Genomic DNA, 14,952 nt, shown 5'->3' with positions numbered 1-14,952 from the left:
CTCCGCTTCGGCTGCGGAGACATACATACGGTATCCCTTTGTTATCAGCCTCACTGCCAACCCCTCGACAACTTTAATTCTTCCCTTTGTTGATGAGCCTCGGCCCCAGTGCACAATAGTTGCCCTCTTCAGATTACTGGAGGGCTCGGACGCGTGTTCGCAACGGATCTGGGTGCTGCGGAGGATGATAGGGACTCACAACCGATGGGTGTAATACGGAAGAAGACCGCCTCGCGCGGCACCGAAGCAGGCACCAAGTATCACTGTGATATCTGCTCGGCAGATGTGACGTCGACGGTATGAAAATTCTTTGAGAGTCTGCTTCCTGGAGGCATAACAAGCGTCGCTGATTTGACGTGATGAGTGTAGGTTCGCATATCATGCGCCCATCCCGCCTGCCATGAATACGACCTCTGTGTCCCCTGCTTTGCGGCCGGTGAGAAATCGAAAAATCATGACCCATCAACCCATCCGTACCAGGTCATCGAACAGAACTCGGTCCCCATATTTGAAGAAGACTGGGGCGCCGACGAGGAACTACTGTTACTGGAGGGTGCGGAGATCTACGGATTGGGATCATGGGCGGACATTGCAGATCACATCGGCGGATATCGCACGAAAGACGAAGTGCGCGATCACTACATCAGGACGTACATCGAAAGCTCTAATTTTCCCCTACCCGAACGAGCGGATCCCGATGATACGAGCCTACAAGATTCCATTTCCAAGGAGGAGTTCCAGGCCCGCAAGAAGCGACGTATTGAAGAGCGCAAGGAAGCGGCCAAGGCTGCTCCTCCAACCACACCCAAGCAGAAACCCACTGCCAGTGTACCGGCTTGCCATGAAGTGCAAGGCTACATGCCTGGTCGATTGGAGTTCGAGACAGAGTTCATGAACGAGGCCGAAGAGGCGGTGCAACACATGACCTTCGAACCGGGCGCTGGAGAGACGCCAAATGGGGAAACGGATGCGGAGATGGAACTGAAGATGACCGTGGTTGACATCTATAACTCGCGCCTGACTGCGCGGACCGAGCGGAAGAAGATTTTGTTCGAACACAACCTCCTGGAATACCGCAAGAACACGGCGTTGGAGAAGAAGCGCACCAAGGAAGAAAAGGATTTGTTGAACAAGGCCAAACCATTTGCGCGGATGATGAATCATGATGATTTCGAGGAGTTCAACAAGGGCCTAGAGTATGAGCACAATCTTCGGTTGGCCGTTGCGCAGCTGCAGGAATGGCGCCAGATGGGCATTGGCGACCTCAAGGGCGGAGAAAAGTACGAGCAAGAGAAACAGCAGCGCGCGCAAAGACTCCTGCCGCAGGGATCTTTTGATCGGTTCGCCAGCACACGCCCGAAGCAGGCGCAGCAGCCCGAGCAGCCGTCCGCTGCCAGTCAACTGACGACACCCGAGCTTCCTCTGCGCTTACAAAAGGCTTCAGGTGCTAACAAGGTTTCCGAGCCTACCAACCTCCCCATGAACGATTTCGACCGGGCTTTCGCCAGTAACGGAGACGGACTGAGTACACCCCAGCCCACCAAAACCAAGTTTGTTGTGCAGCCGCTGAACGGAGTGATCCCGTGGAAGCTGGAGAACGAAGGCGCACCGGATCTGCATCTCTTGACCAAGGAGGAAGTGGAGGTCTGCAATGTACTACACATCCAACCCAAGCCATACCTGGTGATCAAGGAGACGCTGTTGAAGGAGGCGATGAAACAAGGGGGGAGTCTCAAGAAGAAGGATGCACGCGCTATTTGCAAGGTAGGATCTACATCTTTGTCGTTCAGCTCCGTTTTTACTAACAAAGCATGGTACGACAGATTGATACTACGAAAACGAGTCGAATTTACGATTTTATGGTGCACAGCGGATGGATCAACAAGGCGTGATTAAGTCGATGGATACACTACATTTGATATCCACAGATCACTGTGCCGTAAAGAGGAGTTCTGGCGTTGGCGATGGGGGGGAGGGATATCCGACGAGTCCAGTATGACATGTTTGATGCGAGTAAATATGTGTAAATATAGCTTCATTTTCATTATCGGTAATGATCTTTGAACATCCTTTGTATTTGTCAACTCGAGAGCCTACCAGATACCCAGATACCAGACACTCAGATAATGTATACCCACCACGCCGCGACTCCGCATATCTCAACTTCTCGGGCCTCGGCCTCTCCACATCAACCGACTGTCCATACCTAAGGTACCTTCAATAAGCTAGCTCCATACCTATATTATCTCGCTTCCCCAAAACAACCCCTAAAATCAACCCTTATCCCCCCCCGACATTCGAGCCTCCAATCCCCTCTCATCTCTCCAAGAACGAATCCAGCCAAAAGAAAATGCCCTTCACAACACCCCCGCCAGACCCGCAACACGCAACCCTCTCCTTCCCCTCCCCGCACATCCTCCTCGTAACCCTCAACCGCCCCCGCGACCTAAACTGCATCAGCACAACAGGGCACCAAGAACTCAATTCCATCTGGGAGTGGCTAGACGACGAGCCCTCGCTGCGCGCGGGGGTCCTAACCGGAACAGGGAGGGCGTTTTGCGCCGGCGCAGATCTAAAAGGTACGGGTGCCTTCCCCTCACCACAGCTTTTCAAAACGAGGATGGGAATGAGGATGGTTTAGTGCTGATGATATATGGGCCCGGTAGAATGGAACACCCAAGCTCAATCGAACAGCACCCGGAAACCCATGCCGGAGGGCGGCTTCGGCGGATTGTCCAGGCGCAGCGGCAAGAAACCCGTCATCTGCGCCGTCAACGGGCTATGCCTCGGCGGTGGATGTGAGATGGTCATCAACGCGGATATGGTCGTGGCGTGTCGGCAGGCGTTCTTCGGGCTGCCTGAGGTGCAGCGCGGGGTGATCGCCATGGCGGGGGCGTTGCCGCGGGTGGTTCGTACGGTGGGGCGGCAGCGGGCGATGGAGATGGCGTTGACGGGGCGGAGGATATCGGCGGAGGAAGCGAAGGAGTGGGGGTTTGTCAATGAGGTGGTGGATGAGGCGGACCAGGTGGTGAAACGGGCCATCGAGATCGCGGAGCTGATTGCTGCTAACAGTCCCGATGCCGTGGTGGTGAGTCGGGAAGGCATCAAGTTGGGCTGGGAGGGAGTCGGCGCAGAAGATGCCAGTCGGTTGCTCGTCGATTCCTGGTCAAAGAGGCTATATGAGGGCGAGAATATCAAGGAAGGTCTGCGCGCGTTTGTCGAGAAGAGGAAGCCCAAGTGGGTGGATAGCAAGTTGTAATGTGACTTGCGTACATACGAGGAACTCTCAATCTACAAACTACAAGAACAAATTCAATCAGAGAAATTCATTAGACTCGGTGCTCTGCATCCAAGTCGGGGTAACGAGGTCATGATAATGTATGCTAATCCCATAATCCCAGTGATCCGTCGCGCCGACCATTTGTTCGCCGTATCCCATGCGGTTGAGCATCCGTCCCGCGGATGAACCAGTTCAACGTCGCTTCAGAAATATCATAACGTGTCTTCATGGACCGTTCACATACGTAATCGACTCGGGGCCCTCTGTCTCAGGCCTTTGCGTTCACGACGGAGTGTCAATGAGAACAAAGACCGGTTGGCGAAAAGGTTGCAAAGACAGTACGAATAAGGAATAGTCGTGTCAAGTTCGTGATCGAGCGTGTCAAACCTCTACTTGCTGTCCTTCTGCACCTTAGCCACGACGTTCTGTACTGGCTCATACAGAGGATGGCTCTTTTCCAGCCCAGTGAGCTTGGCAGTGGCGTCATCGGCGGACATCTCCTTGAGGATCTTGGCCAATTCAGCGCTTTCTTCGTCGCCGGGCACATTCTGGAAGCGGAGGCACATCTCGATCGAGCCCAGCAGAGCATCAAACTTCATGCCCCTCTCGGCGAGCTGCGAGGCAGGCCCGATGAAGCGCTCCTTGCGAGACAACTTGCGCAGGGGAGCCCGTCCCACACGCTCAACGTTGTCTTCCAGGTATGGATTGGATATACGGGTAATGATGGTGTCGACGTACTCCTTCTGCTCCTCTTCGGTGATCTCGTGCTTGGATGTAATGAGGGAGGCGGTCTCGTCCAAAACCTTGTGGACAGTCTGGCGGATCTCGGGGTCGGCAAGGGCGTCGGCGATCATTTTCTTGCCGCGGACGTGACCGTAGTAGGCAGTAGTGGCGTGGCCGGTGTTGACGGTGAAGAGCTTGCGTTCAATGTAGGGTTCCAAATGGTCGACCCAGTGGATGGCAGGGATATCCGGATGACCGAATTTGCCAAAAGGAGTCTTCTCCACCGCCCATTCGTAGAATCTCTCGATGCGGACGTTGAGGCCGGCATTAGGAGGCTGGTTGGGGACGATGCGGTCGATGGCGGAGTTGGCGAAACGAGCACGCTCACTCATGGTGCTGCGACGGCTCTCATCGGTGTTCTGGTTGATGAAGCCGTGCAGGGTATCGGTAGCATTAATGGCGTTCTCACAGGCAATCACTGCGAGGGGCTCGGACGCGGTACGAGCATCGATACCCTTGGCAATGACAGGAGCAATCATTTTGAGAATGTTAGGGCCAACAGCACAAGTGACAACATCAGCGGTAGCAACCTCTTTAACGACGTCACTCTCGTGGGTCTTGGAGTTGATGGCACGGTAGTTGGTAATTGTCTTGGTTCTCTCACCCTCTTCACTGACTTCAGTGACCTCATATGAAGCAGTGTTCTTCAGAGCATCGATGACCTTGTCCATGACATCAATGAAGACAACCTCGTAGCCAGCTTCATGGAGAAACTCAGCGACAAAGCCACGGCCGATGTTACCACCGCCGAACTGGATAGCCTTCTTTCCCATGATGTTTTGTTTTTCTTGGACTGGAGACGAGTTGGGAGAAGTTGAAGAAAGGAAGATTAGTGGGGAGAAGAGAGGAAGAGTGATACTGAGAGTGGAAGAGTAGAGTAGGAAGTGTAGAAGTGTAGAAGAGAGACAGAGAGAGAGATAAGTCAGAAGATGAGAAAGGATCACGAGGGAGTGTCCGGATGATTGGAGTAATGTGAGTGATGTAATGAAGAATGAGGAGGAAAGTAAAAGCGCAGAAGAGGGGAAGAGAGGTCAGTATTTATTTAGAGCAAGAACGAAAGCAGAAGCAGATGAAAAACAGAAAAGAGAAAGAGGGGAAAGAGCGATGATGGAACGAACCCCAAAACAAGAAACCGGATTGGAAGGAACGGCTTGGATTTGATCGATTATTGACGCTATTCACTGGATCTCGTTCTCAGCTCTGTTACATGCATACATCCTAAGGCCCAAAAGAGAGCTGTAAAATGGTGGGGGAGGGGTTGATGGCTGGTTACTTCACCGGATGGCTTCATTTAGATTGAATTATCTTGATTGTGGCTGATATTAGTTTAATTAGCATCCTTGAGAGAGTGAGATTTCCGTTGCACTGTGCTCCGTAGATTTTCCTATCTAACCAGTGTAACCACCATCAAATGGTGTGCAGATTGTTGTAAATAGTAGGATAATGATTACATGACCATTATCCTGGTGGTTCTCCTCCGCCTCGGATGTGGAATCCACCTCATGGAAGAGAGTAGAAGTATGTACCATACATACAAAGTAAATGAGATACCATGTCCAAGGTGTATCCATATCCAAATCCAAATCCAAATGGAGCGAAAAGGCCTCATCTTCCAGGGGACGGACCTCCATCAAGCACATGAAACCCCATCTCGGACACTGTGCTCCGGTGATTCCCGCATTCCCAGTCCTATCCAAACGCTGTACTCCCATATCTCATAGAAACTTAACTGTCTGCCTAAACTTCTTGGGCATCTTTGAATCATATGTTTTCGCCGGAGAATTAGCCCGTCCTTCCGGTGATTCGATTCAAGTGTCCCGCTTCTACAATTTCCTTCTCATGACTGAATGATGTTGTTTCGCAGTTCAACCATCAATCCCGTCGAGTGGAGTTCATAGTATGTCACCCATTCGATGTTCTTCTATCACTACTACACAGTGAATCCAAAACTTCGTGACTCGAACGTCATCGATTTACTCTTCTGGACGATCAGCTATGCTCCACTACCCCTGTACAGTAGTACCATCACTCACTCCTAGATAGAGAGGAACATCATGAAGTGGTCGTTGTTGAAGTCATTCGATGTTGATCCCATCCGGGTCCACTTGTGACGTCGCCAACTCCCGCAAGACCCAGTTATTTCGCTCGCTGTGTGTGCTTTGACGGGCTGAACCTGAAGCCCCAGGTCTCTCTATGGTCCACCATGACGGCTACAGGCAGTGCTAGGCATTAGAATTGAATAGAACGGCGCTTTCAGTGGGTCATCAAAACTATATCCAACGAATACTATTTGCACATTCCTCCGTCCCTGGCCTCACTTCGTTTCTCTCCTTTTCCATCATTCATTTCCCTGCCTTTCTCTTCCGTTCTCTCACCACTGTAACCGATCGGAATCCATTACCCCTGGCTTTTCCTCTTTCATCAATCCATGTTCACTTTGGTCTTCACCGAATCCGAATCCTCGTCACGATCCAGGATCGGCTCCTTGGCTTCGTCTACGGCTCCCGCCTCGGGTTCGGGTCTCGGATTAGGTCGGGCACGGTCGACGAGGACAAACAGCAGACTCGCGACACCGCCAACGAGCAACAGCCCGACTGCTGCCCAGGTCATGCCTAGAAATTGGTTGCCATACCTGGCGGTCACGCCCGAGTGCTTGCCATGGTAGTTGACGAGGTTGACGAATTGGAATGCGATCACGGTTGCGACTATCGAGGCAATGCTGAGGCTGGTGAAACTGATCTGTAGTACGGAGTAAGACCATGATAGTTAGCTTGCCTGCCATGCAGCCTCCAGTCGGGACTCGGGAGCCAGCCAAACAGCTTCCTACGTACCAGAAGACCAGACACCTCGGCAATCGTCTGCCGTGGCCCCTTGGTTAGAAGCAACCACAATCTCGCGAGAATGACCAGACCGGCAGTCCCTACTCCAATGCAGTAGAAAAGTCCCATGCTCTGGCTGGTAATCCTGAAGGCGCGAAAATCGTCGCTGACAGCGGTTGGCCATCCCATGTCCGCCAGCGAAGTAGTGTTCCCCGTTTCTTCTAACAACACCTCAGACGGGTCGAATGAGAAGAGCACCGTACGGTTCGAGCAACTCGTCAGGTTCTGCCGTTGACCCGTCTCATTGAGATCAAGGAAGCCCTCGCAATAGGACATAACATGTATTGAGTAGAAATCGTGCATTCCCGGTTTCGCCGCTGCTAATGTAGATGTGTAGATCTGGCACACACATCAGCACAAGATAAACACACACCAGAGGGGAGACAGCCAACTCACTGTGAGAATATCCGCCCCCGAGAGGACATCCCTCTGTGTCCCGGCAAAAAGACATAATATGCTCAGTATGAATGCGATGAACGCGCAGACGGTAGGTAGGAAGATCAATAGTTGAGTCATTTTCGATCACTAGCTTTGCCTTTTTAACTCAGTGTTGAAGAGACCTGATCAACGGCTATACTGTCTAACAGCCCGTGGACGAGGGACGACCTGATTCATTTTGTATAGACTCTCGTCTCAGAGATCGAGCAAGAGGATCATTCCTGGCGATGGCAAAGATCATCGTTGAAAGCATGCTGCCTCCTGTACACGTGGTTAAGGCCTGGTCGTATCTGCGTTTGCGGAATCGCACCCGGATCGTCGATGACTGAAAGAAAGGTATAGCCGTGGAATGCCAGCACTCAAAGTGAGAGGTAAGTACCGAGGAATGATGTGGGCTGGGGTTGAGGAGTGTGAGGAATGTATGACCAGCCTCAGGCATGCCCGCTCACCTACATAGTGCAGTGTTTGTGGCTTCACTATTCCTGTTTGACCATGACTCAGACGTGGAAAACATGGCGTTTCTAGTGCTAACCTATAGTCCAGTCACTTTGAGAAATGAAGAGTCGATGGTAAGAAACCAGTTTGTTGACCCTTTAGAATGTCCAACCACCCAAACCACAATTATTGGGCACAATCATGATGAGATGAGCCTTCTGTTGGGTTTCTTTCACTAAAAACAGATATGATCTAAAAACCAAACAGTATTAATTGGCCAGGATGAGGTTATACCAGTGGTGTTGTGCGGAAAATTTATGCGATTTCATATATTAGTAGATAGTTCCAATCATGAAACTCTCTGTGTCATTCTTCTGGCACTATCAGCCATGTCAACCAGTTGCAATGCAATCTAGAGCTAACAGCGTTGCCCCAAAATACGTATATGTATAGTCTGTAACCGGAAGTTGGCAGGTTTTCATGCTTTTCTTCATGCTAAGCATCCAAACCCTCATGCTAGGTCCTAGTGTGAGAGATCGCCCAAAATGCCTTAGCGTTGACAGACAGAGACTTGTGTTCTATGCTCAATGATAACATTCACCTCCAGTATGACCAAGGACTACAAAGCCTTCTCTATCCTGAAACTAGTAGCGCGGGCTTGAAGGCCAGTTTCTGGGAGGTTGTGTCAACCTCAGGTGTTCACAGTTCACAAGTTCAAGTTTGGTGAGTGATATACTGAGCCATCACGTAAGCTTGGCACTTGAGTGTCAGTTTGATATCACGCCAATAGCCTGGGGGACACAGGGCTGACTATCAAATCGGTAAAATCTGATGGCGAGGTCGGAGAGTTTCTCGCAGCTCTTGAAGAAGTGATATTCAAGGATGTTCGAATTGGTCAATGCATCAGCAGACACTTTTGAAGAGAAGCCAGTGGTCAAGGACCGATAGGAAACAGCTTGATATCAGGAGGCCACGTCCTAACTGCATCAGTCACCCTTGTGCCAGTGAGATCGCTTTCGTGCTAAGGGTTAGACTTCAAAAAGGAGGATCCCTCAGTTCCCTGTTACGCCATGTACTGCTGGTCGGAGCGTCGAGCGTGAAAGTCTCTTTATTTCAATGTGATAGGTCTTTCTTTGCAGATAGAAATCGAGGCGACGGGTTCATTGCTGCAGGACGGACTGAAGTGGAAGGCAACAGCAATAAGAAATGCAGGAGGATATCAAGGAAAGACAGAGAGTCAGCGAAACCTGGCTGCAAATCTGGATCTCCGGGTTTATCCAATCATGTCCAAGTTATCAGGGAGACTCGAATATAAGGGTGAAGCTGTGGTCATCTTGGGCTGAAATGACGTTGACAGACTGTGACTTGGGAGCGCGAGGAGTCGATTGTGATGAAAGCCGGACAATGTCTTGCTTTTCTGTTAGGTTACGAGTCATAGACGCATATACGCATGGGTTGATAGAAGACAGGCACGACGGTCTTCGCCATCAGCAGGAGAACGAAAATCGGTCAATGAGCGACAATAATCATTTCCGCTGTCACCGACTGAACGACAACTGTAGAGGTCCAAACCAGTAAGACGCTGAAGTCTGCTCAGTTCAGGCTGTCTGGACGTGCGCAGAGCGATATCCTCAAGTAGCAGAACACAATGAGCTGCAGAGAAAGAAGTATGGCAGCCTCTTCTGCTCATTGCATTTCAGCAGAGCAATCAATCATTTTGGTCTGTCATGCACATGGAACGGTCAATGAACTCAAGATAGCAATTGAAAGGCATTCGCTCCCGGTTCATTCATCCCTTTCGCAGATAGAGATGGTAGAGACTTCAATGAGAAGCAGGCATGCAAGCAAGGCCAGGCAGCATCTATATTTGGATATGGGATGGGCAGAGAAGGAGATACCAGGCTTAAGTAAGGTGTGACCGAGGTAGATTGACTATCCGTTTGGAAGCTCCGAACCAATAAGAACGTCATATTGCACCACGTTTCTATGTCGGGAGCTTTCTGGCATGACCACATGGCTTTAGTCCTCCCTCTGGCTCAAAAAACGGGACTTTGATTTGATTGCATGATTTGACTGGTGGCTTGACTGAGCCTGACACCGTCGTTGACCTTCTAGAAGGCACCCTAGAAGCCAAGCGTGCATACGCATCAAGCATGGTGGCGCCGTCCATTCTACGCCCAAGTAAAGGGCCGCGAACTACTGATCGCGAGATCGGAACACAAGCAGCCTCACTACCTCAGCCCTCGAGGCTAAACCAGGATGTGGGTCAAGAATTGTGAACACAGATGTGACGCAGTGGCTGGTTGATGCTGCTGTTGGATATCACAATAATAATATCACTAGTAGAGGACGTTGTCATGAATCAAGAGAATCAAGAGAAACAATGTGAGCTCGCAGCATCGACCAATTGCCAGCAAATGCAAATGCAGCACTAGGTGCGTCTTTCTCCATAGTGCATTCAGCGGATGAGAACGGAATGTCCAAGGAGCGAACATGGCCTTTCATTTCGCCTCATAGAAACTGGAGTCAGCTCAACGCGTGGGCTCGACCATCTGAGGCAGAGGAACTGAATATCTCCTGCCGAGTGGGCGGCAACTCCGGCTCAAGAAAAGGGGTGTTTGAGGCGGACTGACTCTTACGATGTCACACGAGCAAAAAGGCGAATCAAGCTACCAGACTGCTAAGCGTCGCTAAGCATTTCCGATACGTAAGGATCGACTCGATCGAAAGCATGGCTGAGCGCGAATAACGATCGACCTTATTATTGGCATTGACTCTTCAAACCTTCTATCGTGGACCGAGACACACGGAGCGTGGCACATCAAGAGCTAAACGAAAACCACACCTGATCGTGCGAATTGTCGTCACGACTCGTGCAGATAGAAGCAGTAGTTTCAACCAACAGCTCAATGGGCTCAATTCTCCTGCGTGCTCGAGAGATTGGCAGAAATTGCAGTCGCGAGTGGGACTTGATGAAACATTTTGTTGGATGGTGTCTATGTATCATGTGGCGCATTGACCAAATAATGAAATGATGAATGTCGGTTCGAGGTCTGGTCATGGTCTAAGATGCTCGATGATCTGGGCTGACAACCTTGCAATGCAAGATCTTCCCGTTCATCTCCAACCCGAACGGATAGTGATGTAGATACTTGGTGATATCACAAAGTCATACGACCTACAGAGCAGCAATATCAACAACCATGAAATCAAATGATCCAGAAAGGCAGGAACAGTAACATACTCAAACAATCCCAGGGCTAGAACATACCATCATTATTGTGAAGTGGCTGCTGTCCATATTAGCGTAGATGCAGTAAATGAGCGGAATGGCATCTCACACGAGACACCTTGCCCTTTTACAGGTCTCTGGCAGGAACGTGTTCAAAAGAGCGAAGCTCACTGGTTGATGGAAAAGGACGATTTGATGTCCGGATGCCAAGATGCCACTAGCTGTCATCTCCGCGACAAGCGATTTTAGTTGCTGGAGATTCCGACATGCGACTGACGCGAGGGATGGACTTTTGACCACGAGGTACAGTAGTTATGGAGAGACATCAACGCATTTCATCCGAATTGAGTCGCAGAACAAAGTCAAATCGAAACAAAACAATAATTGTAATATACAAACAGACAGCATGCGGAGCTGGAGGGCAGTGGAAATCGTGCGTATTACTCTGACAGGTACTCCGGAATCACCAACTAGCCAAGCCAAGCCAGTCGAGGTACTCCGTACCGAATTGGCCACTAGGTCGATCAGGGTTGGTATCACCAACCGTCAAACCGACGTAACTGCGACAAGGATGAAGTCTTTTTATTGAAATCGAGACTGACGTCGAAGTCGATATCGAGATCCCTGTCACTTGACCATACTGTAACTACCTGGGTAGATATCTATTTACTCCGTAATGCATGCCTCATGACATTGATGGCAGTAAAGATCCGTAGCCTTTATTGAATGTAGGTCGTTACCTTACTGGTGTGACCCTCTGCAAGCGGCGTTTCTGTCCGGTGGTGGGGCTTTGGATAAGTGTGGCATTGAACGGTCTGATTGGCCAACATAAAACGGGGAGAGACCTTCTAGAAGGCGGTAAAAGCCAATCTGGGCTTTTCACGAATCCTGAGCAGATTCTGCCACCACGTGCCTCAATGATTGGCCAGCGGAGGGCCGCCTATCTCGTCCCGCTTTCCGAACCATCAGGCAAACTGGTTCCGCTGCCCGCGAAACCTCCAATCCCGCTTACTGTTGGCAAAAAGAAACTCGAGAAAAGAAAAAAAGAAAAAAAAAAAAAATCAATTGGATTTTCGATCCATTTCGGTATGAATTCGGAGGGTAAAGACAGAGGCAGCCAATCGTAACGGCGCTTGCCTGAGAGACCCTCCAGCCAAGATAAGTTCGGCCAGTTCTAACAAACTTTCGAGGGTGCTGTGTTGGTCCCGTCTTTCTAGCTTGGGACGCTATGGAGTTGTCCGATGGTGGACTGCGTGCCATTATTATTCTCGACTTTGAGTGCTGGCTGCCGTGGAACCCGCCACCACTCTGGATCTGCCCAGGCCTTCGTTGACTTATCACGAAGCGCGAATTGCGCATGTGTCTGGGGCGAGCTCTCGTGCTGGCCGTCGTCTGCCTTTTGCCCAGATTTTTTTTTTTCACCATCAACCGTCCGCATATAAGATTCAACACCAAGCCCGTTCGACTTGGCTTGCATTGTGCAACGCCCCTCAATCTCGTTTCGGCCTACAAGGACGTTCTAAACGTCTGCCACGATTTCTTGTCTTGAAGGCCAAGCTCTCTCCGTCAGGCTCTCGGATCTCTTATCCTTCAGCAACTCGACGAAAGAATGGCCGACTTTGGCCCACGTGCTCCTCATGGGCCCGATATGACGGGAACCCATGAACCTTTGGAGGACATGGATGTTCAGGAGAAAGGCGCCTTCGATGCTCTCATTCGTCCTGATGACAGCTACACTGCGGATGGCGTTTACTGGGCGGATCTTCCCCTGCTCAAGAAGATCAAGTTCGTTGGTTCTTACGATGCTAAGGAAGCGAAGCGTGAACTCGCGAGCATTTGGGATATGACCAAGAAGGACCCTCTGTCCCCTGTTGCTTACTATTTCCGGAACATGGTGCTTCCTGGTGCTGGTCTTGGTCTGGAAGGGTAAGTGTTCCGCCTGGTCAAAGCAGAGAGATCTGCGGGGAAGGAGTCAAATGCTAACAGCTCGGTGTCTGCTCCGATTAGTTACGTGCTCTTTTCGATCGGAAACGTCAAGCCGCTCTTCCAAGCTGCCTTCAAGTCGTGTTGGAAAGACCACCAGATTTGCAACGCTCAGTGGATCAACGCCGTTGATTACCTCGAGATTGTCGGTATCATTGTTGGTCAGATTCTGGTCGGAGTTCTCGGTGACTGGTAGGATACCTCTACGCTCATAATCTTCTCGGTGGAGGGCCGTGTTAATTGGGCTCTTTAGGATTGGACGTCGCTGGGGTCTTATTCAAGATGCCACTATTATGCTTCTCGGTCTGGTTATGCTCGTCGCCGCCTGGGGTGTTAACCAGAATGGCTGGGTAATTTGCTATGCTTGGTCTCTGTTCATCTACGGTATTGGTGTTGGTAAGTCTTCAATTTTCTCTGGATTTTCTTTTGTTAGGTGCAAGTTGCCTAACCTACAACAACAGGTGGAGAATACCCAATGACTGCCACCAGCGGTATGGAGAATGCCATTGGCTCTGGAAAAGTTTCTACCAAAGAGGATCGTCTGCATCGTGGTCGCAAGGTCACCAGCGCTTTCTTGATGCAGGGTTGGGGTCAGTTCTTCAACCAGGTCATCCTCATTATCTTGCTGCTCTGCTTCCATCATGGAAGTGGCAATCCTCCCTACTCAAGCGTCGCCGCGCAGTGGACTTACCGTATTTCTTTCGCCATCCCTGCTGTTGGCACCCTGTGGCTCGTCTACTACCGTGCCTACCATATGAAGGCGGCTAGCAAGCAGCTCACGGCCGCTAAGAAGAAGGCTTCGGTTACTGGCTACGATGTGACCTCTCTGAAGCTGGCTTTCACTCACTTTGGTTTCCGTATCGTGGCTACCGCTGGTGGATGGTTCGCCAATGATGTCTTCTTCTACGGTAACAAGCTCTTCCAGAGTGAGTTCATCAAGGTGATCAGCCACGAGACTACATCGATTATGCCCACCTGGCTTTGGAATTTGTGCAATGTCGGTGTGTCGCTGGTTGGTTACTATCTTGCATCCTTCCTTATCGACAACAAGCTCTACGGGCGTAAATGGATGCAAATCGTCGGTTTCATGATGGATTTCATCCTCTTCATCGTTCCCGCTTTCCATTTCCATTACTACAAAGAGCCGGCGCACATCAAGGCTTTCCAGGCCATGTACTTCCTGAGTTCCTTCTTCAACCAGTTCGGTCCCAACTCGGTCACCTTCCTGGTTGCTGCGGAAGTCTTCCCTACCCCAATTCGTGCCACAGCTCACGGCCTGTCTGCTGCCGCCGGTAAGCTGGGTGCTCTCTTGGCATCCGTTCTGTACAACTATATCGACACCCAGACCAAGTTCTACGTTGTACCTTGGTTCGGTCTGGCGGGTGTGGTCCTGACCTGGCTTTTCCTTCCTGATACTACTGGTCTTGACCTGAAGGAGCAGGAGCGTCGCTGGGAATACATCCGCTCTGGTCGTGAACACGAGTATCATGGTCCTGCTGTTCATTCCAAGCATTTGTCTGTCTGGGAGCGCCTTCGCGGAAAGGGCAAGTACTACGATGCCGAACTCGACTACAAGCAGAAGGTCGAGGAATTCCGTGCCGAGTGGGAGGCTGCCATGGCTCGCAAGGTCTCTGAGAAGGACAAGGGAGAGGAGCTCGGGTTCGACACTGACGAGTCTCTGCTTGAGGGTCATGTCCACTCTTACTTCCACCGGACCAGCCCCATGTTCCGTGGTATGGAAAAGACCGCCAAGTCGGATAACTTCGCTCTGCCCCCTGCCGCACAAGAAGGTGACTCCACTGATTCTTTCAATGAGAAGTCACAACACTAGAGCGCCACCACGAATTTCACTTCTCTGAAAATAATTCAGCTTGTATATTCCATTTCTTCTTTTTTTTTCTTTGCGGGAAGGGTCTCTCTTC

At 50.7% G+C, this 14,952-nt stretch overlaps 3 protein-coding genes across 3 annotated transcripts; 2 read left to right on the top strand and 1 right to left on the bottom strand.

Moving 5' to 3' along the window:
• Positions 1-204: 204 nt before the first annotated feature.
• adaB (chromatin-binding transcription regulator ADA2) lies at positions 205-1,892 on the top strand (the record flags this gene model as incomplete). The annotated part of the gene is made up of 3 exons (XM_026758423.1): positions 205-297; positions 370-1,764; positions 1,824-1,892. The coding sequence occupies 3 exons, from the start codon at positions 205-207 to the stop codon at positions 1,890-1,892; spliced, it is 1,557 nt and encodes a 518-aa protein (XP_026617362.1).
• A 1,777-nt stretch (positions 1,893-3,669) lies between these two features.
• Positions 3,670-4,836, bottom strand: CDV56_104554 (mannitol-1-phosphate 5-dehydrogenase; the record flags this gene model as incomplete). Its single annotated transcript, XM_026758173.1, has 1 exon — positions 3,670-4,836. The coding sequence occupies one exon, from the start codon at positions 4,834-4,836 to the stop codon at positions 3,670-3,672; it is 1,167 nt and encodes a 388-aa protein (XP_026617361.1).
• Positions 4,837-12,656: 7,820 nt separating this feature from the next.
• On the top strand, positions 12,657-14,861 carry CDV56_103558 (putative MFS phosphate transporter; the record flags this gene model as incomplete). The annotated part of the gene is made up of 4 exons (XM_026757177.1): positions 12,657-12,973; positions 13,055-13,222; positions 13,284-13,426; positions 13,492-14,861. 4 exons carry the CDS (start codon positions 12,657-12,659, stop codon positions 14,859-14,861), a joined length of 1,998 nt encoding a protein of 665 aa, XP_026617360.1.
• Between the last annotated feature and the right edge of the window lie 91 nt (positions 14,862-14,952).

Source organism: Aspergillus thermomutatus, assembly GCF_002237265.1.
Source record: "Aspergillus thermomutatus strain HMR AF 39 chromosome Unknown NODE_24, whole genome shotgun sequence".
NCBI classification, from domain to species: Eukaryota; Fungi; Ascomycota; class Eurotiomycetes; order Eurotiales; family Aspergillaceae; genus Aspergillus; species Aspergillus thermomutatus.
This window is presented reverse-complemented; position numbering and strand designations above follow the sequence as displayed.